Source organism: Mirounga leonina, unplaced genomic scaffold (genome assembly GCF_011800145.1).
Source record: "Mirounga leonina isolate KUSES-001 unplaced genomic scaffold, KU_Mleo_1.0 Mir_151, whole genome shotgun sequence".
In the NCBI taxonomy this organism is placed as follows: Eukaryota; Metazoa; Chordata; class Mammalia; order Carnivora; family Phocidae; genus Mirounga; species Mirounga leonina.
In genome coordinates, this window is record NW_023270377.1 from 79631686 (window position 1) to 79658881 (window position 27196).

The following is a 27196-nucleotide window of genomic DNA, read 5'->3' on the forward strand; positions in this document are numbered from 1 at the left end:
TGGCGAGGATGTAGAGCAACAGGAATTCTCATTCACTACTGCTGGTAATGCAAAATGGTACAGTCACTTTAGAAGACAGTTTGGCAGTTTCTCACCAAATTAAACATTCTCTTACCATATACTCCAACAATTGTGCCCTTGATACTTATGCAAAGGAACTGAAAATCTGTGACCACACAGAAATCTGCCTATGGATATTTACAGCAGCTTTATTCATAATTATCAAAACTTAAAAGAATGAAGATGTCCTTAAGTTGGTGAATGGATAAACAGTGGCACAACCAGACAACAGAATATATTATGCGATGCTAAAAAGAAATGAGCTATCAAGCCATGAAAAGACATGGAGGAACCTTAAATGCATACTACTAAGTGAAAGAAGCCAATCTGAAAAGGCTACATACTGTATGATTCCAACTAAATGATGTTTTGGAAAATACAAAACAATGGAGACAGTAAAAAAATCAATAGCTATGGAGGGTTGGGGGGTAGTGATAAAAAGGTGGAGCACAGACGATTTTTAGGGCATTGAAAACACTCTGTGTATCATACATACCATAATGATAGATAACATGTCATACATTTGTTCAAATCCACAGAATGCTAATGTAAACTATGGACTTTGGGTGATTATGATTTGTCAATATAGGTTCATGAATTTTAACACTCTGGTGGGGAATGCTGATGATGGGGAAGGCTATGCATGTGTGAGGACAGGGAATATATGGGAAATCTCTGTACATTCCCCTCAATTTTGCTGTGAACCCAAAACTGTTCTAAAAGTGTAAAATCTTCATTAGAAAATCATGTTAAATGTAAATGATGTCAACACCCTATTAAGACAGAGATTGTGAGACTGGATAAAAACAAGTTAAGACCCTATTATAAGCTGCCTTTGAAAAGCAGTTTGAATATGAAGAAACACACTTTGTTTTTTAAAGATTTACTTGACAGAGACATAGCGAGAGACGGAACACAAGCAGGTGGGAGAGGGAGGAGCATGGTTCCCGCCAAGCAAGGAGCCTGATGTGGGGCTTGATCCCAGGACCCCAGGACCATGACCTGAGCCTAAGGCAGACACTTAACGACTGAGCCACCCAGGCGCCCCTGAAGAAACACACTTTGAATACAAAGATATAAATAGGTTAGAAGTAAAAAAAAAAAAAAGTTATACAATGCTAACACTAGTGAGAGAGACTTTGTATAACCATATTAGCATGCAACACAGATTTCAGAACAAAGAGTATCACCAGGGATTAAGAAGTTTATTTCATTGGGGCACCTGGATGACTTAGTTGGAAGAGCATACAGCTCTTGATCTAAGTCAGGTTCATGAGTTTGGGTGTGGAGATGACTAAAAATAATAAACGTTAAAAAAAATTTATTTAATTATGCTTAAAGAGATGAATCGGTCAAAAGGACATAACAACCCTACTCATTTATGCACCCAATAAAAACATGAAACAAAAACCAGTATAACCTTCAAGGGTAAATAGACAAACCCACAGTTACAGAGGTTTTAATACCATATTCTCAATAATAGATAAAACAACTAGACAGAAAATCAGCAAAGATACTGCAAACTGTAACACTACCAGCTAACTTAACCTGACTTTTACAGAATGCTCCACCCAACAAAGGCAGCACACACCTTTTTTCCATGTTCACAGGAATCATTTACCAAGACAGAACATATTCTGAAAAGTGTATTACAATTTCAAAAAAAGTTTACAAGAATTCAAACCATATGTTCTTAGACAACAATGGAATGAAGTTAGAAACTTATAACAGAAAAAAAAAAAAAAGAAATTCGTAACAGAAAGATATCTGTGAAACCACTAAATAATTAGAAACTAAGTAACACATTTCTAAATAACCCCAGGGTCAAAGAAGAAATCAAAAGAGAAACTAGAAAGTATCTTAAAGTGAATGAAAATTTAAACAAAAAGTTGCAAAATACTGCTAAAACAGCACTTATGAAGGAATGTATTGCACTCAATACCTATATTAAAATAAAGGTCTCAAATCAATGACCTTACCTTCTACCCTAACTAGAAAAAGAGCAAATTAAATCCAAGTAAGCAGAAGAAAGGAAATGATCAAGATCAAAGTGGAAATCAATGAAACTGAAACAAAATCAACAAAGAAAAAAAAATCAATGAAACCAAACATTAATTCTTTAACAAAATCAATAGAATTGATAAGCTCCTAGCCAGACTGATGAGGAAAAAAGTGGGAAGACACAAATGACCAATGTCAGGAACAAGAGAGGAGACATCACCTTAGAGAGTATTATGAAGCTCCTATCAATAAGCTTGTCATTTAAGTGAAAAGGACAAATTCCTTGAAAGAAACAAACTTTCACCAAAGCTCACTCAGGAAGAAATAGATAACATGAATGACCCTCTGACTACAGTCAAAAATCCTTCATACAAAACTCTAGGGACAGATGGCTTCATTGGTGAATTCTACAAAATATCCGAGGAGGAAATAATACAACAAACTCTACACAATTTTTCCGTAATACTGAAGTGGAAGGAATACTTCCCAACTCATTCTATGAAGCCAGTATTACTCTGATACCAAAACCAGAAAAAGACATTACAGAAGAAGAAAACTACAAATATCCCTTGTGAACATAGATACAATCTTCCTAAATAAAAATTTAGCAAACAGAATCCAACAACACGATAAAAGAATAAAACATAACCAAATGGGGTTTATCCCAGGAATGTAACATTGGTTTCAAAATCAATATAATTCACCGTATTAATTTTTTTAAATGCCATGATCATTTCTATACACAGAAAAAAAATTACAAAATCCAACATCCTTTCTAAAAATTCTCAGAAAACTAAAAATACAGAAAGGAATTTCTTCAATCTGATAAAAGGGATCTACTAAAACCAAAAATCACATCATACTTAAGTGAAATGCTTCTCTCTCAAAATTAGGAAGACAGGGATATCTGCTCTCACCATGCTACCCATCCATTCCTCTAATACTCTAAATACTGCCTTTGTAATTAACATTGTATGTATTTCATTAATTTTGCCTCCCAAAGAAATACATCAGCTTTAGCTTTAAGAAAAAATCAATAAAGTCACATTACTAAGGTTCTGCTTTTTTCTATAAAACTAAATTTAAAGACATTTATCAACTAAACAGATAAGTGCCCATATGCAATAAATTCCTTTTAGAATTTAATAACACGGTAAAGATTTTTCTCTTCTGAAAAACAGCTGTGTTAAATTTTCAATGAATAAGAACTGAATCACCCACAGCTTCTCTATCTTAACTGCCTGTAGGGATATGAAAAAGAAAAGGGAGTGAGAGGACTTTAATGGCTGAAGTAACTGGTATCTTAAGCAGAAATATAAAAGTGAAGGCAATCTTACTGTATAGAAACATTTTATCATACCCATTATAATTCTAAAATACCTGACTGACAAATCAACTTTTGGAAAACAACTCAATTAGAAGTTATATAACACTAATTAGTTCCACTTCATAAAGTAACAAATGTTTAATCTTTGGTTATCTAATTGTTGGTTTTCTGAAACCTTGTTTTAAATTGAGAATTTCCTAATGCTGATTAAGACCATGGCCTTCAACATCAACACTAAGTTTAGGAAGGTGACAGTAACATCAGCGGCTGGCTTGCTCTTAAATATCCAAGCAACAACAGAAATGAGTAGTAGAGAAAATTCAAAACAGTATGCAAAATAAATCATTGACACAAGACTTTAAAAGATATTATTTGATATTCAGTTAGCTTATCTACTGATTAACAAAGTCATTTCTGACATTATTTTGCATATATTAAATACTGAGGGAGAACTCTTACGGAAAATTTTAAGACACCTATATGTGACAACCAAGAATTAGATCACTGGTTATGCAAAGTAAAAATAAGAACATTTAAAAAAATTAAAAAGCTAGCAAATGGATTCACTCATCCAAGAAATTACACAAAAAGAAAATGAGTATCTCTCAACCCACAAAAAAAAACTGTGCCAGCTCTATACTTGAAAAATGCTTGGGAAGCAATTCTTCTGGAAACTACCAAATTTGAAATGGGCAACAGACGAACACTTTACTGCCATAAGTAAAAATCAGTATAATGGAAGCAATCATTGGGGTGCGGGTGGGGCAGAATACTCTGCATTTATCAATATAATCTATCAGACTTTTAAAATCATCCAGCATCTCCCAGACCCATTTGAGAATTTCATAGAAATATATCAAAACCCTCAGGTGTTAGAGAAGGGGCGGGGGGGGGGGGGAGTTGAGGACTACTGCTCTAAACCAGGGCTTCCCAAATTCTAATGTGCATTTGAACCACCTAGCGATCTTTTTAAAATGCACGTTCTTGATTCAAGAGGTGTAGGACAGGACTTGGAATTCAGCAATCCTAACGAACTCCCGGGTAATGCCATTTCCACAGACCGAACTTTGAGTAGCAAGATTCTCAACTATGCATCTCACAAAAGGTATCTTTATGGTATAATCACTCTGGAAAATAGTTTAACAGCTTTTTAGGAAAGTTAAACAGTTTTAATATACCCACCATACAATCAAGCCATTTCATCCCCAGGTATTTACCCAAAACAAATGAAAACAGATGTACAAAAATGTTCATAGCAGCTTGATTTGTAATAGCCAAAAACCAAGCAACAGATGAGTGGATAAACTGGTATATCCATAAAATGGACTATTCTCAGCAATAAACAGACATGAATTATTGATACATGGTATAATATGTATGAATCTCAAACAATTATGCTGAGTGAAAGAAACCAAAGAAGGATATATGCTTTATGACCCCATTTATATAAGAAGTCTAGAAAATGCAAACCACTAATCTACAGTGACAGCAGATCAGTGTTTGCCTGCAGAAGCTTATAAAGGAGCATGAAGAAACAACTTTTGGAGGTGATAGATATGTTCATTAATCTTGACTATAGTAATAACATTTTTACAGGTGTATACATACAAACATCAAATTGTACAAGTACATGCAGTTTATTCAATATACCTCAATAAATCTGTTTTTTTAATTTTATTTATTTATCTAAGAGAGAGAGCACGCACACCCAGGCACAGAGGGAGAGGGAGAAGCAGACCCCCAGCTGAGCAGAGAACCTGACTCAGGACTTGATCCCAGGACCCTGAGATCATGATCTGAGCTGAAGGCAGACACTCAACCGACTGAGCCACCCAGGTGCCCCAATAAATCTATTTTAGAAAGATACCTTTCAAATATAAACTTCTGGCTAAACCAAGTAATGTCACTCTAGATAAGTATATAAATTCTAACTTTTGAAGCTCCATGTAATACTACGATAACAAGAAATATATACTCAGTCTTTGTCTCCATTCCTGGCACAGAGCTCCTAAAACTCTTGGAATTTCCTAAGTGATAAGTGTGTCTTGATATTCCTAACAAATCCCTTTCAAACACATCTGAGTTTATGTTATGATGTCACTTTTGGAAAGCACCTAAGGATGGAGGCTGGTTGCCAGGAGAACCAATCGTGTGATTTAGAGGGTTGGAACTTTCAGTCCCACCCCCTAATCTCTGGGGAGAGGAGAAGGGCTACAGATTGCAGATCAATCTCCAATGGCTAATGATCTAATCAATCACACCTATGTAATGAAGCCTCCACAAAAAATCCTGAAAGGACTGGGCTCAGAGAGCTTACAGGCTGAAGGATACATGGAGGTGCTGGGAGAGGGGCATGCTTCGAGAGGGTATGGACACTCCGTGCCCATGCCCTATGCATTTCCTTCTACCTGACTGTTCTGAGTTTTATCCTTTTATAATAAACCAGTAACCATCAAGTAAAATGTGTCTCTGAGTTCTGTGAGCCAGTTTATTAGCAAATTAATTGAACCCAAGGGGGTGGTAATTGGATACTCCAATCTATAACCAGCTGGTCAGATGCACAGGTGACAACCTGGACTTGTGACTGGCATCTTAAGGTGGGGGAGGCGAACAGTCTTATAGAACTGAGCCCTTATCTTGTGGGATCTGATGCTATCTCCAGATAGTGTCAGAATTGAGTTGAATTGGGGCACCTGGGTGGCTCAGTCGGTTAAGTGTCTGCCTTCGGCTCGGGTCATGGTCCCAGGGTCCTGGGATCGAGCCCCGTATCTGGCTCCCTGCTCAGAGGGGAGCCTGCTTCTCCCTCTCCCTCCGTTTGTGCTCTGTCAAATAAATAAAATCTTAAAAAAAAAAAAAAAGAATTGAGTTGAACTGTAGAACATTCCCCTGGTGTCAGAGAATTGCTTCGTGTGCAGGAAAAAAAAACCCATACACTGGAATAAATGTCAGAATTGGATATACGCAACTGTATGCCTATACTAAAAGTAAGAGCTTCCCCCTTGGGGTGGGGTGGGCAGTGGCAGTGGAAGGTGACTCAAAGGGCCCTTTAGGATCTTGCTTAACTCCAAGTAACTACTGAAAATATGTCCTGTAGAGTAGGTAAGAAAGGCAGTGGTGATCCAGTAATATAATACAACTTAAGAAATCTTACTCTGTTCAGTAAAACCTGGAACTTTGCTAACTATGACTATAAATGTGGTATTGGCAAAATACAAAATTACAATTAGACACCTTTTGAGGGATCAGTCTCACTCCCACCGATGTCCACTCTCTCAACTACCATTCTCTCCCCAGGGGTGTGTTGCCGTCCACCAAATTGGTAAATCATCTCACCTTACCCCAAAGACAGTCAACTGAATCAGGCTAGATACCTTATCTGAATTAGGCCAATCATATTCCATCTCCAGGAAAGTTAGAAATGAGAGTGAACCACTACTGTCATCCAGAGTTGGCTGCTTAAATAGATATAAATTTAGATATGGAGTGGCCACCTTGGGCCAATGAGAGGCCAAAGCCTGTTAAGTCTTTTTACAAATAATGTAGTAAGACTAAAAACATTTTTAAAAAGAATAATATTTCGGGGCGCCTGGGTGGCTCAGTCGTTGAGTGTCTGCCTTTGGCTCGGGTCATGATCCCGGGGTCCTGGGATCGAGCCCTGCATCGGGCTCCCTGCTCAGCGGGAAGCCTGCTTCTCCCTCTCCCACTCTCCCTGCTTGTGTTCCTTCTCTCGCTGTGTCTCTCTCTGTCAAATAAATAAAATCTTAAAAAAAATAATAATAATATTTCATTACTAAATGGGGTTCATTCCACAAATGCTGGGATGATATGGTATTATAATTCATCAATAATGAACAGATCTGAAGGGAAAATTTCCATAAATTCCAAGAAGGCATTTAAAAATATTCAAGACTCATTCATTATAGAAACACTGGAGATTTTACATATATTTTTATTAATCACATATATATTTATTATATTCTACTGTAAATGCCTACTGTGTTTTCTTTCTTTAATTTTCATTTATTTATTTATTTTGAGAGAGAGAGAGATGGCGGGAAATAGCACATGAGTGTGTGTGTGGGGGGGTGCGCACGGAGGGAGAGAGAGAATCTAAAGCAGGCTCCACACCCAGCATGGAGCCTGACACAGGTCAGAGATCATGACCTGAGCTGAAATCAAGAGTCAAATGCTCAACCAATTGAGCCACCCAGGTGCCCCCCCATTTTGTTTTCTACATCTATAATCCAGTCTATGCTAATCTATATCTTATTTAATGGAGAAACACTATAGGCAGTCACACCAAAGAAAGAAACAAAACAAAGATGCCTATTATCTTCACTATTCAACATGGAATGGACGTAATCTCCAACAGAAATTTTAAATAAGGGAAAGCAATTAGAAGCATTCTACTTGGAAAAGCAAAAGTAAATTACCTCTATAACCAAATGATATGGTATCTGTATAATAACCCAAAAGAATCAATGCAAAAACAAGTACAATCAGGTAACTTAAAGTCACAGGATATAAAGTTAACATATAAAAATCGTTTTTAAAATACAAACTATAACAAGTTATAAAATATAATGGAAAAAAAGGTGACATTTACAATATTAACCAAGTAGGTAAAATTCCTAGAAATAAGTTTAACCAAAACAAGCTTAACCAAAAGCAAAGCAAATGCAAGAAAAATGTTCCTGAAAAATAAATATAAGTAGACTTCAACATATGAAAAGACAAACCATGTTCTTGGATAAGAAGTCAACATCACAAAGATGCAATTCTCTATAAGTTAATTTATAAATGTATGGTAAATGCCAATAAAAACTCCAATATTTTTTCCCTTGAGTTAGACAAAATTATAAAGTTCATTTGGAAAAATAAACAAGCAACAACAGAAGGAAAACTCTGAAAAAGGAGAGCAATAGGAATGGGAGAAGTAACTAGCCTCACCATAAACTTTTAAAATTTATAAATATATAATGATAAAACAATGAAATGATTAAAACAGTAAATCTTCTGCACAATGAAACAAAATAGAAAATTAAAAAATCCGAATGCCTAAGAAATTTCAAAGACGATGAAAGTGACATCTCAAACCAGGAAGAAAAGATTTTTTAGAAAATGATGTTTGGATAACTGGACATCCATTTAGATGAAAAAAATGGATCTACAGAGCCATGTGAACTAGAACAAATTATACAAGTTCTACAAGAAAACAAGGTTAATAACCTAAGAGAGAAGGCAAAACACCTTTACTTCAATTAAAAAAACTGAAGCATTTTTTTATTAAGAACTGAAAACTTTGGCTGCATAACCACCAATATTCATCAAAAGGGAACTGATTAAATTACCCTAAATATATATAATGGAATACAACCTAGTTATAGTATCAATAAATTAAAATCAATGTCTATCCCACCAGCATTTTTTACACAATTGTATTTATGCTTTAAATCCTCTTGTTTTGGGGAATCACTATTCCTTCCTTCCAAACTCCCTTTACACCAATGATTAAAACGCAAACTGCCGTTCTCTTATACCAGCCACCTCTCAGGCTACAGTGACTAATCCAGTAATTGCCAAGATGACTGGCTGGGTCAGTCTTTCCACAGGTTTTTCAATCTGAAAGGTACAGGTTAAAAAGCAAATGTTTCTTTCTCTCTTTCTCTCTCTCACTCACACACACACCCCTATACATATGTACCTATAAATATACAAATACAGAGGGGGAAAAGCATGGAAGAAAGTACATCCACCCAAAGGTCAACCATGGATATCTCAGAATGGTAGGATTGCAAGCAATCTGTATTTTCTTCTTTATACTTTTTTAGTATATTCTGAATTTTTTACAAATAAGCATAAACAATACCGTTATAACGAAGAGGTGGGTATTTTCAAAAACATAAAACAAGGTGGATGTTTTGGGGTTTTGCTTTTCCAATCTCCAGAGACACTAGCTACCTCAAGAAATGCTCAAATGGCTGAGCACATCTCCAATAATCATTCTGTACTGCTTTACCACTCTACAGAATGAGTACCTTCCTGTGCCTCCTAACAGCAAATAACAAGTCAGGCAAATCTTAATTATGCCACTGTTTCTAAACACAAATTGACTGTAATACAAGCAAACAATATCTAAATATTAATTTTGTGCTTAAAGAATTTTTCTTATATTCAATACATTTACATTCCTCAGTGACATGTTTCCATGTAAACAGTCTGCATTTCAAAACAGTATAAACTCAGTCTAAAGCTTTTTGAATGCCTTAGAATTCTCAGGAAACCTAGAACTTTGTGATTCAAATGCAATGAGGATTAATAATGAGAAAAGTAATCTGTATTATCTACTAAAATGTAATTCTTAACCTCCTCTAGGTCATTTACTGCATTAATAATCTGATGATGAGGGGAGTAATCAGGAGACATATATATAAAACTGTGGTTAAAAGAAAAAATCAGTAAGTTCACAGACCCCCATTAAGTCTATCTAGGTACCAGAGACTTCAATTAAGAATCCCTGATATAAAATTAAGACTTAATTGAAATCCCCTAATCCACAAGGCATCCAAAGTGTCTTGTCACAAATCTGCTGAAAATACATAACTAGAAATCACATTTCCAGTTGCACTGGCTTTATAACCAGCCTAGTGTCTAGTCGCCACCTCTGGTGCTGTTGCCGCTGCCGCCGCCACCACCTTCTGCCACCCGTGCGATGCCCTCCACAATCCAGCCATCAGGGATACTTTACAACCCAAACCTGAGGATGTACCCTCCAAAACCACAGCACCCTATTATCAAGATTAAACCCTATATTCTCGAAAGGAAGGAAATTACATACATATAGTTTAATATCACTTGCTACCTATCATTGCATAACTAATAAATAATATATAACATATGTTGCTGAATCAAACAGTGTTTTTCACACTGTGGGTTGAATCTCTAGTGAATCATAAAATCAGTAAGTAGCTCATTTAACAAAATAGAAATGAAAAGGGGAAAAACGTATGTACAGCCAATCCTCATTACTCACAAATTCTGTGTTTGCAAATTCACCTACTCCCAAAATTTGTGACCCCCCAAATCACTATGTGCAGTACTTTCACAGTCATTCAAAGAATGTACAGAGCTGCATTTGAGTCGCTCCAGTCATCTCTTCCCAGCTGAGGTCAAACAAGGTGACACTCTCCTTGTTTCAGCTCTCACACTGTAAACAAGTGTACTTCTAATGTTCTTTTTAGTGCCACTTTTTTGCGTTTTTGTGGTTTTTTGTTGATGTCATTGTTTATAGGCTCCCCAAGTGTAGTGCTGAAGTGCTGTCTAGTGTTCCTAAGACCAAGAAGGCTGTGATGCGCCTTACAAAGAAACTATGTGTGTTAAGACAAGCTTCACTCAGGCACAAGTTAGAGTGCTCCTGGCTCTGAGTTCAATGCCAAGAATCAACAATATAAGTTAAATAAAGTATCTTTAAAACAGAAACATATATAAAACAGGAGTATGCGTTGATTTGGTTGATGAAAATGGTGTGACCAGAGGTTTACAGGATTCCAACCCTGTATCTCCTTTAGGAGCAATGGTTCAGTATTCGCTAATTCATTGTTCATGGTAACTTTACAGAACATAACTATGGGGGGAACAAAATGAACTGTATATTTATTTGTGTGCGTGTGTGTTGTGTCAAGATGCACTTTATTTCGGTTACATATATACACAATGAATCAGTAAAAAAAAGGCTTAAAAGCCAAAGAACTAATTAGAGCAGAAAGAAATACCTCTGACAGGAGTAGTAAACTGGCAAGGCGGACAGGCAGGGTACATGGGCACACATACTAACCTTTTTTCTACTTAGAATCAAAATCACCCATAAATTGTGATTCCATTGCTAACTCTAGGGTAAGATCTACACATGTACTTTACAAAAGCATCCCAGACTATTATTCTATGTGGTCAAGATGAGAACTGCTATTCTCCCTTCTAAATTGGTATTTTCAAAGGGTGGTACTGGACAGGCAGCATGAGGAACATGTTAAAAAAAGAAATTCCCAAGCCCCATTCCAGACCCATTAAAAACTACAATATCAGAATGGAGCCCAGGGATGAGTGTTTTAACAAGCCCCCCAGGTGATTCTGATGCATGACAAAGTCTGAGAATCACTGACCTAAATCTTTTGTATTTCTTTTGGAGGTATTCGGAAAGCCCTGATGAACTCTAAGATGGCTGAGCTGATATTTCATTCAGACAAAGCTGAAAAAGAACCACTACTGACTGAAGCACCTATAATGTACAGAAAATCATCTAAGTACTTTATGGAAAGTGTCTTCTGTGCTTTAAACCAAAATAAATAAAATCTGCACATTACTTGTATAATAATGAAGCAGCACTATTTCTTTAGGTCATCCTCCAAATCACAAAGCTTCTTTTCCCAGAGCTCTTTAAACAGGAATTGTTTTTTTTTTTTTTTTAAGAGAGGGGGGACAAGGAGGGGGAGACAGAATCTTAAGCAGGCTCCACGCTCAGCAGAGAGCCTGTTGGGGCGCTCCACCTCACAACCCTGAGGTCATGACCTGAGCCAAAACCAAGAGTCAGATGCTTAACCGACTGAGCCACCCAGGGGCCCCAGGAATTGCTCTTAACACAAGTTTGCCTATCCTAAAAGGTGACTCTACACTAGATCACAATTCTTCAACCCTCTAACAACTCTGTGGGGCATCACACACTTTTCAACATGAAAAGCAATGACATGCATCTAAAAAAAACTCATGGCTTCCTGGCATATGAAATAACTTCAGAAATAATTTGTAAAAAATAATTCAGTAGTATCTTATACTCAATTAGCTATTACATGAACTCAAATATACTCTAGTTCAAATCATGTCCCTTGAGACACAAATTTCCACAATATCACTTTTATCGTCTATGTAACACATTAAACCTTATACAGAGTCATCCATGTACAACTCTTTTCTATGGGACTATAAACTGCTTGAAGGCAGTCTTATCCCTTTTTGTAATCTAAAGTTCACAGCAGGTGTTTGCTCATTCCATCAGCAAATATTTACTGAACACCTACCATATGTCATTCACTGTACCAGATAGATACAAAAGTACAGGCATGGTCCATGTATTCATGGAGATATTTACTGGATGAATAAACACATACTTCAGTGAAAGTTTGAGAGTGCAGTCTGTATGAAAGATCCAGCTTACCAACATGATAACCAGAAATAAGACTACTTTCTTCAAAACGGTAGCCCACTTTTGCTCTTCTGACCAAAACTGCTATATAAGCCATAAATAACTCATAGAAAAAATACATTCACAAGCCACGTAATCAATAGTTATTCTGACTTCAAAATATTTACCTTGTATATAATAAAAAAGTCCTATGCACAATGCAAGGCTTACAGACAGCCAAATTGCCACATGGGGATAAAAGATTAAGGTTTCATATCCAAGCTTTAAAATAATTCAACCAGAAAGCTACAATTTGCCAATTCTCAATTCTTCAGAGATTTTAAAAGAAAAAAAATTTAAAATCAAAATTACTTGACTTTATGACTCTAGATTAAGAAACAAACTCTAAGATCACATTACTTATAAAATGAATATAGGAAATATTTGCCCTTATGTAGTAAAAAGCATTTGTTTAGAAGTTTTTTAGGATAGACATACAACAATAGCTGCCTCTGTGGAGTGTCTGGGGATTGTAAGGAAGGAAGGACACTTACTTTTCACGTATACCATTTTGTGCTATTACGTTTTTATCTTTAAATCATCTGGTTCTATTATTTTTCAATTTAAAAAACCTAGAAAATGCCTTACACATGAAGATAACATATTGTTTATAGTAGCAGCTCCTTTATAATAATGGAAATAAAATCTTTAGCCTGACTATATATATTTGGGACAAAGATGACACAGGAAAAGGATTGCCACTTGGGCCAAAGAAAATCTTGAGGCGTTCTGAACCTTAAGTCACAGACCCTCAAAATATCCAAAGAAAGAATTGAGGGGTCCATGAACTTGGGCGAGAAAAATAATCATTTCTTTAATTCCACTAACTTCTACCAAATTTAACATTTCCTTCAATTACTAATGTCAGCAAGAGGCAAAATAGTAGTACTGGTAATACTAGGACTAGCAATACAACAGAAATAACAGATCATTTCATTGTCATATTACAGTGGTTTCACTTGTCAAAATATTATTTATACTTATCACTACTTCAAAATTAAGATAATTAGACTCAAGTCTAGATCCTGTCAATGTGTTAATAAAGCATGTAAATTACAAATTGTTTTAATATTTTGATAACTTTCAATATAACTGGTTTATGTGATTTTATTTTATGCATTTAAAACATCATTCTGATTGAGGCCCTCTGCCCATTTTTTGACTGATTCTTTTTGGTGTTGAGTTGTATAAGCTCTTTATATATTTTGGATACTAACCCTCTATTGGATATGTCATTTGGACTTCCTTCTCCCATTCCATAGGTTGTCTTGTCATTTTGTTGATGGTCTCCTGAGCTGTACAAAAGTTTTTTATTTTGGTGTAGTCCCAATAGTTTATTTTTGCTTTTGTTTCCCTTCCCTCAGGAGACATATCTAGAAAAATGTTTCTATTGCCCATGTCAGAGAAATTACTGCTTATGTTTTCTTCTGGGAGTTTTAAGTCTCCCATTTAGGTCTTGAATCCATTCTGAGTTTATTTTTGTGTATGGTGTAAGGAAGTGGTCCAGTTTTCCCACTGTATATTCTTGCCTCCTTTGTCATAGATTAGTTGAACATACAGTGAGCACATGTTTATTTCTGGGGTCTCTATCCTATTCTATTGATCTATGTGTCTGTTTTTATACCCGTACCATACTGTTTCAATTACTACAGCTTTGTAGTATGTATATCTTGAAGCCTGGGATTGTGCTGCCTCTACCTTTGTTCTTTTTCAAGACTTCTTTAGCTATTCAAGGTTTTTCTGGTTCCATACAAATGTTAGCATTATTTGTTCTAGTTCTGTGAAAAATGCTATTGGTATTTTAATAGGGATTGCATTAAATCTGCACATGGCTTTGGGTAGTGTTAACTTGTTTTTTGTTTTTTGTTTTTTTTTTTTAAGTAGGCTCCACTTCCACTGTGGAGCCCAACATAGGGCTTGAGCGCATGACCCTGAGATCAAGACCTGAGCTGAAATCAAGAGTCAGATGCTTAACCAACTGAGCCACTCAGACACCTCAGTAGTACAAACATTTTAATGATATTGGTTCTTTCAACCCATAAGCATGGAATATCTTTCCATTTGTGTCATCTTCAATTTCTTTCATCACTGTTTTATAGTTTTCAGGGTACAGGTCTTTTACCTCCTTGGTTAAGTTTATTCCTAGGTATTTTATTCTTTTTTGCAAAACAGACATTTTTCCAAAGAAGACCTACAAATGGCCAAAGACACATGAAAAGATGCTCAACATCATTATTCATCAGGGAAATGCCAGTCAAAACCACAATGAGGTATTACCTTACATCCATCAGAATGGCTACAATCAAAAAGACAAGAAATAACAAGTGTTGGTGAGAGTATGGAGAAAAAAGGAACCCTTGTGCACCACTGGTGTGAATGTAAATTGGGGCGGTCACTGTGGAAAACATACGGAGATTCCTCAAAAAATTAAAAGTAGAATTACCATATGATTCAGTAATTCCCCTCCTGGGTTATCTACCCAAAGAAAATAAAACCACTAATTTAAAAAGATACATGCACCTCTATGTTTACTGCAGCTTTGTTTACAAGCCAATAGCCAAGATATGGAAGCAACCCAAGTGTCCATAAACAGATGAATGAATAGAGAAAATGTGGTGTGTACACACACATGGGAATATTATTCAGCCATAAAAAAAGAATGAGATCTTGCCATTTTTGCAACACCATTGATAGACTTAGTATACAGCTAAGTGAAATAAGACACAAATAATATGTGATTTCACTCATGGAATTTACGAAACAAATGAACAAAGAAAAAAAAGAGACAAACCAAAAAACCCAAAAACAAAAACAAAAAGACTCTTAAATACAGAGAACTGGTGGTTGCAGCGGGGAGGGGAAAAGTAGAAAGGGAAATAAAGGGGATTAAGAGTACACTTATCTTGATGAGCACAGAGGAATGTATATAATTGCTAAACCACTATACTGTATACCTGAAACTAATGTAACAATGTATGTTAATTATACTTAAAAAAAAAAAATCATTTTGAGGAGTTTTACCAGACTGCAAAGAAGTCCAAGTCACAAAAGGTTAAGAAGCCTTGGAAAATGGTTCTTAATTCAGACACAACAGCCCCCACTTGGAAATTGAAGGAGAAACATTTTGGGGTTATCCCAATTGGAATGCTACCAGAAATTAGCAGGCAGGGTATCAATAAACTTCCTGCTATGCCTGTGACAGTCTCATACATCCAACAAATTGCCAAAAACGTGCCAGTCGAGAAACACCTCAAGGATCAAACAAATGGCAAGATTACCCTCTTCAGTACCATGCTTTCCAAAGTTTCCAAACTTAAATGTTCATCCCAGAGTGCAGTTTTATTAGAACGTCTCTCTTCATTCAATTCTCTAGCGTACACCACCCACTGAACAGATTTTCATCACTAAAACTGATTTTCCTCCATGACCAACTAAATAATCCAAGAAAAAAAATCACTTCTAAAAACAAATACAATATTTAACTATCAATTATTCAGGAGTCAAGTATAAGTGTGAGGATTAGCTAAAGATTCAGTTTTCTTTGTTGCTAATTTTCAAAGTCTTTAATTTTTTTTAATCATTTTGATTGTTAAATGCTCTGCCAGGAACAGAGATGGAAGGAGGAAAATATACATATCAATTTGCTAATGTTTGACAACTGTAAAAATATATGTAATTGACTGAAGAAAAAAATATGAAACTATACCACAAAATAATGTATGGAGATACTCTGTATATTTTACTTTTCCATATTCCCTCACACTTATTATCCTGTACAACTGAAAACTGTTATTAATAATAAAAAGATAGCAGTTGCCTGTATAGGGCACTGATTTAAGTCTACAAAAAAGTTAATCTTTAAGATTACCTTTTGAGATGCTCCTCATTAAACAGATGAAGCAAAGTGGCTTAATGAGATAAAGTAATTTATCTTGCCCAGCGGGAAAGTGACAAAGGCCACGAATGGAACCTAAGTCACAATTCTGAAGTACCAACTTCATCAAATTAGCACTACAAATAAGGGCTGCTTGTGGACTCCCCAACCAACCACCTCATATCCTTTGTCCACACTCCTCTCCAAAAAAGGGAAGTGAGAAAGCTGGAAGTAAAGATACGAGTTAGAGAGCTAGCAGAGAGGCTGACTCTTCCAAACTGCATTCTCTGACTGCACAGTGATACTAGCTGGCAAGAAAAAAGAAACCAAAAAGCATATATAAGAAAGTGGTACTAAGGAGAGTCTGGAAGTGGCATCATCTTCCTCCACTATTAATCCCACAAAGAACAGTGCTGCATGGCAGACTAGACAAACCTAAAGTTCTGTTTCATTCAAGTGTAAACAAGGCAAAATATAAACAAGGATCAATTTTAAGATAAAATCAAATAATCATGATGTACGACTGCTATCTACATTGGTCTCCTTCATGGCTTATTCCTACCTATCATCCTCTCCTCCTCATGCTGTCCCCCACACATTCATTACTGTTTTTCTACCTCAACTTTACTTGTAATGAAATGAAGATGCAGAGCTGTATGCTTAATAATATAATCAAATTCAATCCCAGTGTCCAGTATACTGGTCAATGCCTGTATTATAAACTTTCTATCACCTAAGTGCCTGGATAGGTATTCAGCCTGGGCTGAGTAAAATGAAGACATTATACCTTGCTTAAGGTATCTGGTCTAATGGGAAAATAAGGATCTATTTTCTCATTCTCTCATGCATACAGCCATATCCATCCATACACACACAAATGTACACACCCCTCAAGTGAGAATCATGAGATACTAGAAAATTAAAATAAACTTAAATGGTAAGGACTAAAAGTATACCAAAATTCAGAACATTTACAGCAATGAGTAAGATTAATAAAGACAGTGAAAGAAAACCACAAAATCAAGGGAACTGATCATATCCAAAACATACAGAGTGGACTTCTCTATTTATCTCCAGGAAAAATCAGTATCAAACAGTAGATAAATGTAACTAAATGTCTCAAAAAAAAAAAAAAAAAAAAAAGGACTCTAAACCAAATTAACAGCATCGCAATAAATAACTTTTTAAAGAATTAAAGCTTACCTACGATAGTATCTTCCTAACAATCTCTCACTTGTTAGTTCTTTTCATCTACTTAATATTCTGGACAATATCCCTAGTAGGTAGAAATGTGGATTCACAGATGCAAGTAATTTTTAGACCCAAAGGTACTTTAAAGGTCACTCAGTCCAATTCTATTTCACAAATGAGGAAACTAAAGGCTAGGAAAGTTAAATAATATCTTTGAGGTCACACAAAATGCCTCCCTTACTACTCTAAAAATTAGTATGAAGGGTATGCTTTCTTTTTTTTTTTTTTTTTAAGATTTTATTTATTTATTTGACAGAGAGAGGCACAGCGAGAGAGGGAACACAAGCAGGGGGAGTGAGAGAGGGAGAAGCAGGCTTCCCGCCGAGCAGGGAGCCCGATGTGGGGCTCGATCCCAGGACCCTGGGATCATGACCTGAGCCGAAGGCAGACGCTTAACGACTGAGCCACCCAGGCGCCCCGAAGGGTATGCTTTCTTTAAAAAGATTTTGGAGACTTATTTTATAGTCCTTAATTGAAAGTTCCTTTAAAAATTGCAATACACACCCTACCATTTTATTGTAAAATATGTAAAACATTGTCATCTCATTAAAACAACTTACAAACTTAAGGTTTATAAAAACACCCTAAGTGTACAAATTCACCTTGGGTCAAACTATGGATTAAAACAATTTAACTCTGTCAATCAGAGAAAGACATGTATCATATGATCTCACTGATATGAGGAATGGGGGGATGGGTTAGCCTGGTGATGGATATTAAAGAGGGCACGTATTGAATGGAGCACTGGGTGTTATACGCAAACAATGAATCATGGAACACTACGTCAAAAAATTGATGATGTAATGTATAGTGATTAACATAATAAAATAAAAAATAAAAATAAAAAATAAAACAATTTAACTTCACAACTTTTGGTCATTCTGTTACATATACACCAGTAGTAAGTCTCTAAAGGGCAGCTACCTAACTAAAGCCTCATTCTCAAGAGCAGCCCTTAACAGCACATGTGTACTAATCACCACCTCGGTCCCCCGTCAGACTGTAAGACTTACAGGTACATAGATACCTGATGAAAGCCAAACCAATAATGCCCTTTAACACCAGGATCTGGGATTCTGAAATGAAAAAAATGTAACAATGATGAGAATAATAGCTAATATTTACTGACTGCTTACTGAATGCCACAAATTGTCCCAAGTGCACCACAATTCATCCTCTCAACAATCCTATGAGATTTTATAAATCAAGTTAACCTGCCAGAGGACTCAAAACCATTCAGTCTGGCTCCAGAACATATGCACTTAACTACTACCCTATACTACCTCTCAAAAGATTGGCAATTGTTAGTTCAGTGATGTTAATAATCACTTGCTGCTAAAGGGCCCAAAGCTTGCCCTGGTTCCAGGCCTTCCCAAGCCTTGACTGGTCAAGCCTTCTTTGGGGTCTTCGAGACAACACCCAGGAATCTTAAAGAAACCACATTTGGTTTCTGGTTTCTGTACATGAAACTAACCTAATGATCCCACCTGTTAAATATTTTTAGGCCTCATTTTTAGAGAACTGATACTGATGAAATCTAAACTTATACCATAGATAAATCATTCCTTTACATCTTTTTAAAAAAGAAGTGTTTACAAAGGCATTCACTTCAAACCTTCCTTCATATCATTCCCTGAGGCAAAAAAAAAATTTTTTTTAAGATTTTATTTGTCAGAGAGAGAGAGAAAGAGAGAGAGCAAGCGCACAAGCAGGGGGAGCGGCAGGGAGAGGGAGAAGCAGGCTCCCTGCTGAGCAATGAGCCCGATGCGGGGACTTGATCCCAGGACCCCGGGATCATGACCTGAGCTGGAGGCAGACACTTAACCCACTGAGCCACCCAGGTGCCCGAGGCAAAAACTTTTAATGACTCTTCCATGTTACAGAATAATAAATTGCAGAACAGTGGAAATGTAATAAACCTTAGGTATCACCTAGTTCTCAATCCACTCTTTTTATAGATGAAGCAATACAATGGTAAAGATCAGAGCCCTAGAGTCAATCACTCATAGGGTTTGAGTTCAAATACCGGCTTTACTATGTTCTAGTCCAGGTAGGGGTGACCTTGGGCAAGATACTTAAATCTCCAAAGCCTCAGTTTCTTCTGGAAAAGAGACAACAGCTACCTACTACACATCCTGCTGTTGTATGAATGAGTTCTAAACCATCTACTGAGTTTAACAAAGTGCCTGGCACATACTCCACATACTCACTCACACACACTCAATAAATGGTAGCTGTGATGGTAGTGATGAATGACCTGATGCTCAGAGAAGGAAGGCAACTTTCCCAGATCATTTGGCCACTAAGAACAGAAACAAAACTAGAAACAGACTTCACATTTGCAAGTCAGTGCTCTTTTTTCTACACCATCCTATAAATTCCTGGGCCTAATGTTGGAAACTATCTATAATCTGGTATAATTCTACCCTTCTTTCAACCTTGTCTCCACCCCAACTTTTATTCATTCATTCGCCAAATATTTACTGAGTGCCTTCTTTGTTCTGAACAGTTTCTAGTGTTGAAGATATAGCACAGAACAAAGGAAGGGGAAGAAAAGTAAAAGCCATCTGTGTGTCCAAAAAAAAAAGGAGAAAGAGCTAAGAGAATGACCTGCTCAGAAATGACACAGGGCTACCCTCCTGAAGTTTCTATCAGCAGGGGATGATGGGATTGAAAAGGACATAAAATACATGTAACATGGAAGAACCTTCCTTTAGTCTACTTAACATCCATAGAAATTGTTTTTTTTTTAAAGATGTATTTATTTATCTGAGAGAGAGAGATAAAGAGAGAAAGAGGATGTAAGCAAGCATGCAGTGGGGAGGGGCAGAGGGAGAAGAGACTCTTAAGTCAACTCTGCACAGAGCGCAGAGCCCCACAGAGCCCCACGCAAGGCTTGATCTCAAGACCCTAAGATCACAACCTGAGCCTAAACGAAGAGCCTAAACCAAGAGACGGACGCTTAACCAACTGTGCCACCCAGGCACCCCAACATCCATAGAAATTGCTTTAAACATTCCTGCACTCAAGTATTTGCTTCAATACACACTGTACAACCAAACCTGAAAGCCCAAATGGTTAAATCTCTCTCCAACTCCTCTATACATTCCAATAACAGTTTTCTCTCTTAAGTATACTGACATTTAGCTTTTTCTAATGCTCTTTGTCAGGTCAACTTAACCTGGTAGTTTTTGCTAACTTTCCAAAAATGTTTTAGACCTCAACGATTCCTTTAAGTTCTCTGAAGTCAAGATCTGTATTCTATTCTTCTTTTAATTTTAATCCTAACACTTCAGCACACAGTCTTACAAATACTTTGACATACTTACCCCTTTAAAATAGCTTCCTAATGTCATATTTAAGTAATATTTGGCATTCAGATGATACCTGGCTAGTATTTGCTTTTGTTGAAAGAATAAATGTTAAATGTTTTTACAAGATCAATTTACAAAACTGCATTTTATATCCTCTCTAGAACCCTATCATGAAACATGAAATGTGTTAGTGCCAAAAATAACTTTGAAATGTGAGAAAGACTGAATATATTCCTACTCTATCTTTGAAAATGTCCCTTAAAATATTAAGATAATACCAAAATTAGGCAACTAAAACATAAAAGGAGAAAAGGCAATTCAAATCAGTCATGGTCTTTTTCTTTAAAAATAAGCAAAATCACATGCTTCACATAGATTTTGGTTAATGGTGCGTTACTACAAAAAATATCTTACATAAATCTACGTACACCTATAAGAATAATTAACACAAGATGAAAACTAATATTGCAGCCATACCTATGTATAAAAAAATTCTGTATTTAAAGGAGCCTCTCACTCAAGAGGGAAATAAAAAGGTTTGGTATTTACGTATATGTCATACTAAAGTAAGAAACCAAAAAGAATTCCCAGAAGAATAATTTACCAAATTCTGTTAATGAATTTTACACACACACACACACACACACACACAGTTTCACAAAAACATAGATCTTGGTATAAAGCCCCATTCAACACTTACCCAACATTTAGCAAGCATATATTATGTGCCAGGCACAGTTCTGGGGAACTCAGAATACATTAATGAACAAAATATGCAAAAATCCTTGCCCTTAGAAAGGCGACATTCTATTAGGATAAAATCTTAATAATAAAGTAGGACAGGTTCCCACAAATTTCTTATATGCTAAGATAACATAAACATTCAGATAAACACAATGGTGCCAGGACAGGGAAGCAAAGCTAACAAACTTCTAAGAAAAAAAAGAAAAAGAAACAAAATCTGAAAAACCAAAAGCAAAAGTCAGACACAGTTAAGGGACGAAAAACTACACTTAATAATTTAATATTCCAATCAAATTATAAAAAGTAAAACATTATTTACAAAAACTATAATGAACTTGACAATAGTTCAGAAGCTAATTTGTGGTTCTGTAGGAAGTCAATACGAAGCCTAGTGGTTATAAGAATGGTTTTTGTGATATTATAAAAGCAAGGGCATGAATTCTAGTCCTGCCAGTTACTAACAGTGAGACCCTCAGTTTCTTCATAAAACAAACAATAATATCCCACTTGACTGTTACAAGGATTAAATGAAAACCAAAAACAGAAAGTAAATCAAATATCCAGATGGATGGATGAATATATTGTATCAACTCACTAGAATACTATTCAGTAATAAAAAGGAATGGACTGATACACGTTAACAAGGATGAATCTTTAATGAATCATGCTGAGCAAAAGAAGCCGAACACAAGAGTATATGAAATCCATTTAAATGAAATTCTAGAAAAGACAGTACTAGTCTAGAGGGAGAGAAAGCAAATGAGTAGTTGCTTAGAAATACTAGTGGAGAGGGACTGACTTGCAAAGAAGCACAAGGGAACTTCTTGGATGTCTGAAATGTTGCTTTATCTTGATTGTGGTGGCATTTCCTTGGGTGTACACATTTGTCAAAACTCATCAAACACTATGCTTTAAATAAACATATTTTATTGTATGTAAATTATACATCAAAAAAGTGGATTTTTAAAAAGGATTAAATGAAATAGTATGTAAAGTTCTTAACACATTATCTGGGACACAGAAGTATTCAAAAAATGGTAAGTATTATCAAAAACATCAGCTACCACTATACAACACTCAGGGGGAGGTGGCAGAATCACCAATCACCTGATCTCTCTGGTTGCTTAAATTCGAAATAAACATATGTTTTCAGTATCTGACCTAAACCAAATGCAATGAGGAGCACTACAGAGATCAAGTTTAGGAGGATGCCAACTGGCAGACCTTAGGCAAAAGACAAAGAAAATAAGGAAAGGGAAGAGAAGGAGGCTGCATTTCCAAAAGAAAACAAAGAGCTAAAAGAATGATAGCGTGCTATCAATGCCAAAGAACACCTAAATTATCTAAGTATTACCAAAGTGTAACTCAAAACTGAGTCAATGACTATATAAACAAAGTCTAAAAACAATCCTATAGATACAGTCCTTAATTTTACTGGGGGGCAAGAAGAGGGGTAAGATCCATGAAGGTGGTTCAAATGAAGTTAAAGGATTCTGTCAACCAAACAGGAAGGGAGGCCATACTGTGGACAGTTTAGAAATACAAAGCAACAATTATAAATCCACAAGCCAAGGTTGGTTTTATTTTCTTTTTACAAGTCTACATGATTAAAAAGAAAGTAATTAAAACATGTTGTTGATAATGGAAGTTGAATTGAAATACAATTCAAGTGAAACACAAAACATTTATGAGATTTCTATTTTACTGCTGCTTAGAACTGTTGATCAAGGAAGAGTATTTTTTTGAAGAACAAATAATTCTGCTGAATAACAGAAACCCTCTAAATAAGACCAGAAGAACTGAATTGGCTGTCACTTATGAAAGCACAAGTCTTCTTAGTGTTAACTTCAAAGACGAAAAGAAAAAATTAACACCCCAACTGGACATTCTGGGAAGCAAAAGACTTTAGACTATAAATCTCAACTGTCAGGGTTTGTTTAGTTTTGTTCTGATTTTAAGTACCTCCACTTATAACACTGAAGAGGTAGAAAGGACAGGACAGAGAGTCAGAAGTCCTGGGTTTCAACTCTAGTTCCACCAGAAGTTGGATTTCTTCTTCCCTAAAATTGGGCAGTTGAAGCAGGGTACTGAAAATAATCCAATATAATCTAATTTCCAATCTCTAGAGGGAAACCATAACTTCTACTGAAAAAGTTAACAGTGAAAGGGTTAAACATTTGTTTTTAATACATTAAAAAAATAACTAAACTGGAAGTCTTCTTCCTGAATTCAGATAAAATACCAAGATATATGTGGCAAACGAAGGACCTAAAGCAATAAGTATACTGCTGATCAACGTTCACAAAAAGCCATTTATCTTGCAGGGACTAACTGTTCATTCTAGAACAAGTTTCCTGATTTCAGTTCTTCCCAAACCAAAATAACTGGATCCAAGTAATTACATACACTGTTGATACTCATAAGCTACCTCTCCTTTTGTATCAAAACCCATAAAATAATATTAACAGAAATTTAACTTTGTGGAATACAAAGTTGTTTTTTAAAGTTCAATTCAATTAATTCTCATACTCTTTGAAAAGTTGAATACTGAATGTTCATCCCGATACTATTGCCATATTCATTTCCTACTTAAAGTGCAAGACTTTCAAATAACCAAAAACCAAAGAGAAATGTGATTAAATCACAGCAGAAAGTAGTAATAACAGGGTAATATAATGAGGTCAGAACTGGAGCAGCCAATCAAAGGCATAAAAGCATTTCCTGCAATATTAATAGTCAAAAGAGAAAACCAATCACAGAAACCTCGAGCCTTCTTCTGACAGTCACAGAAGCAAGAGAACCAATCCACGCACACCCAGGGTTGACAATAAGGCGGGACCGCAGGTTCATTGAAGAAATTCTTGAGGGTGCAGTTACTATGAAGTTCGCACGCAAGTAACACCACTCGAGTCATAAACACAGTCAAGCCAGATAAAATTTATCCGTATGCAAAATCCCGTTAGGGAGAAAAGCAGAATTTTTACAGAAAGCGCTGTATTATCAGAAAACGTAACTGTCAATTTAGATGCATTAAATCCTCAACTTCGAGAAGACCCTCCTCTCCGATGACAATTCTCGGGGATACGGCGCGGGGACGGGGCAACGCCAGCAGCTCGTTGCTGAACATCCCTGTTTGCTTTCTAACGCTGAGCGCCGAGCGGGCGCCTTCCCGGCCAGGCGGGCAGCGCCGTCCCTTCTCGCGGCCGTGGAGCTAGCCGGTCAACGGCTCTCTACCGCTACACCCCACTGGGTAGTCGCGGCCCCCGCCCTCCCCCGCCGCAGTGCTGCACCGCCTCATCCCGCTGCACCACCGCCGCCGGCTCGAGAGCGAGGGTTACCTTGCTAGGAGGAAGATGTTTGTTTTGAACGCGTTTTACTTTCCATAAGTCACTTCAAAGAGAACCCAACGCAAAACTAAATTTGCAAGTGGGGGAAAAAAATCTTTCCTAGCCAAAGGATCCCCTGCCCATTAATTAACCCCGCGCCGGAGAGAGATTGGGAGGAGGGGGAGGAGGTAAACAGAGGCCGTACGCCAAGTGCGGCCAGAACATCCCCTGCGCCATTCCCGGCCGCCGCTTACGGCAAGGCCCCCTTACGGCAGCGTAAGCGGCGCTGCGAGCTAATCACAACACTGGGACGCAACAACATGGCGGCCGCGGGCGGGCGCTGCGCCGGCCGAGAGGGTTTACGCTACTCCGCCGGCGTAAGGTCCCATGCGTTGGAGCGGCAGAGGCGCCCTCCAGCGAGCGTAAAGCGCTCTGTGAATGGCGAGGCCCGACTGACAAAGGGGAGGGGGGAGGAGGGAAGGGGGGGTAATAAACACTCGAGTCCCTACCGATTCCTCCTCCTTCTCCATCCCGGTGGGCATCTGGGGCACGGCCCGGTTGATGGAGACGCAGTCGTTGAGATCAGGCATGTCCTTGCCGCGGTAGATAGGCAGCGGTTTGGCGGCGTCCAGCGCCCGCGCTCGGAAGGAGAGTTTACTCATTGTCTCCCCGCCTTACAGGAACAGCCCGGGCGGCGGCGGCGGGGCGGGCGGGGAGGGGGGGAGGACTCCCGCCGCCTCCTCCACCTCCTTCCTCAGTGCAGCGCGGCCGGCCCGCTCCTCCTCCTCCTCCTCACTGCCCCCGGCCACAGCATGGGCGCCCACCCCGCCCGAAAACAGCCCCCCGCCGCCCGCGGCCGCTTCCACACACTAGATCCGCCGCTCGCCCGCCCGATCCGCTCCCTGCGCCATGGCCAACATGGCGGACATTACCACAGCGGCGGCGAGCGATCCCGGCAGCCCGCGCGAGAGCGCGCCCCCGCCGCGGGGACGCGCCTCGCCCTCTCCCTCCCTCCCTCCTTCCTCTCCCTTCCCCTCCCTCGCCTGCCCACCCACTCTCTCCGCGGCGCGGCCGGCCCGCGGGAGCGTGCTCAGCCTCGGGCCGCTCAGGGGCGAGGGGGCGGCGGCGGCCCTCGGCTTGCCGGCCGCTTCTAGCCTGTGGCAGGTGCCAGGTGCGCAAGTTAACCCGCGCCCCAGAGCGTGCGCCTCTGCCTCCGCGGCCCCGACCCGCCGCTCGCTGGGTGCCCCGAAGGAAAGCGCTGGGCAAAACACGGCAGCGCGGAACAGCGCGTGTCTGCAGAAGTCCGTGAGCGGGAAAGGAAAGGAAGATGTCAACCAGGGCACAACAGCCACCACCGAGCCTGTACTTAGAAAGCGCTATCTCCACGGTGCCCCGAAAGCCGGCTAATTCGCATCCTCCAATTCGCACATCCCGGGGAGGTGCGAAAGGTCCATTCCGTTTGCCCACTCAGAGCGGCGCAGATTTGCCGGTCCCGCCCGCCCCGAAAACGGTCATGCAGCCCCAGCCCTCCACCCTGCATCCTCTCTCCAGCACCTGCCCCAAAGAGCTCTTCGCGGCAATGCATCTTCACTAATCGTCGCCTTCTCCGGGAAGACGCTTATGGCAGCAGTGAGGGTTAATGTTTGAGGCTGCCAGATGCAACAAGTGCCCTTGAACCTGTCACCCAAACTTCTTAGAGTTATTTAATGGATGCTAGATACTTCTCTGATTTCAAACACAGAGTTCTTAAACTTATAAAAGTTAACCAAGGCAGCACACATTTCCGAAGTGGCAGGTGTGTGTAAAATACTGGGTATTGTGGAAGAGGCAAAGAAGTTTGAAATTAAGTTCCTGCCCTCATGGAGCTTTCACGTTAATGGGATGACAGGATGGTTGTAAAGATGAGTAACAATAAGAGACGTGAGTAGTTGAAGAACTGGACAACAGGAAAGATAAATGATGGGAAAAAATTAAATACTCAAGGCGCCTGGCTAGCTCCATAGGTTGAGCATGGGACTCTTGATTTTGGCTGAGGTCATGGTCTGAGGATGGTGAGATCCAGCC

General features: G+C 38.2%; 1 protein-coding gene across 2 annotated transcripts in view; it reads right to left on the reverse strand.

Moving 5' to 3' along the window:
• Positions 1-26030, reverse strand: part of EPC2 (enhancer of polycomb homolog 2) — a 124095-nt gene extending 98065 nt beyond the window's left edge. Inside the window, exon 1 of one of the 2 annotated variants that reach the window (XM_035008074.1) lies at positions 25642-26030. In XM_035008074.1, coding sequence (XP_034863965.1) covers positions 25642-25794 — 153 coding nt within the window. In that variant the 5' untranslated portion in view covers positions 25795-26030. The remainder of the gene's footprint in view (positions 1-25641) is intronic. The other variant, XM_035008073.1, reaches the window with a different exon arrangement.
• Between the last annotated feature and the right edge of the window lie 1166 nt (positions 26031-27196).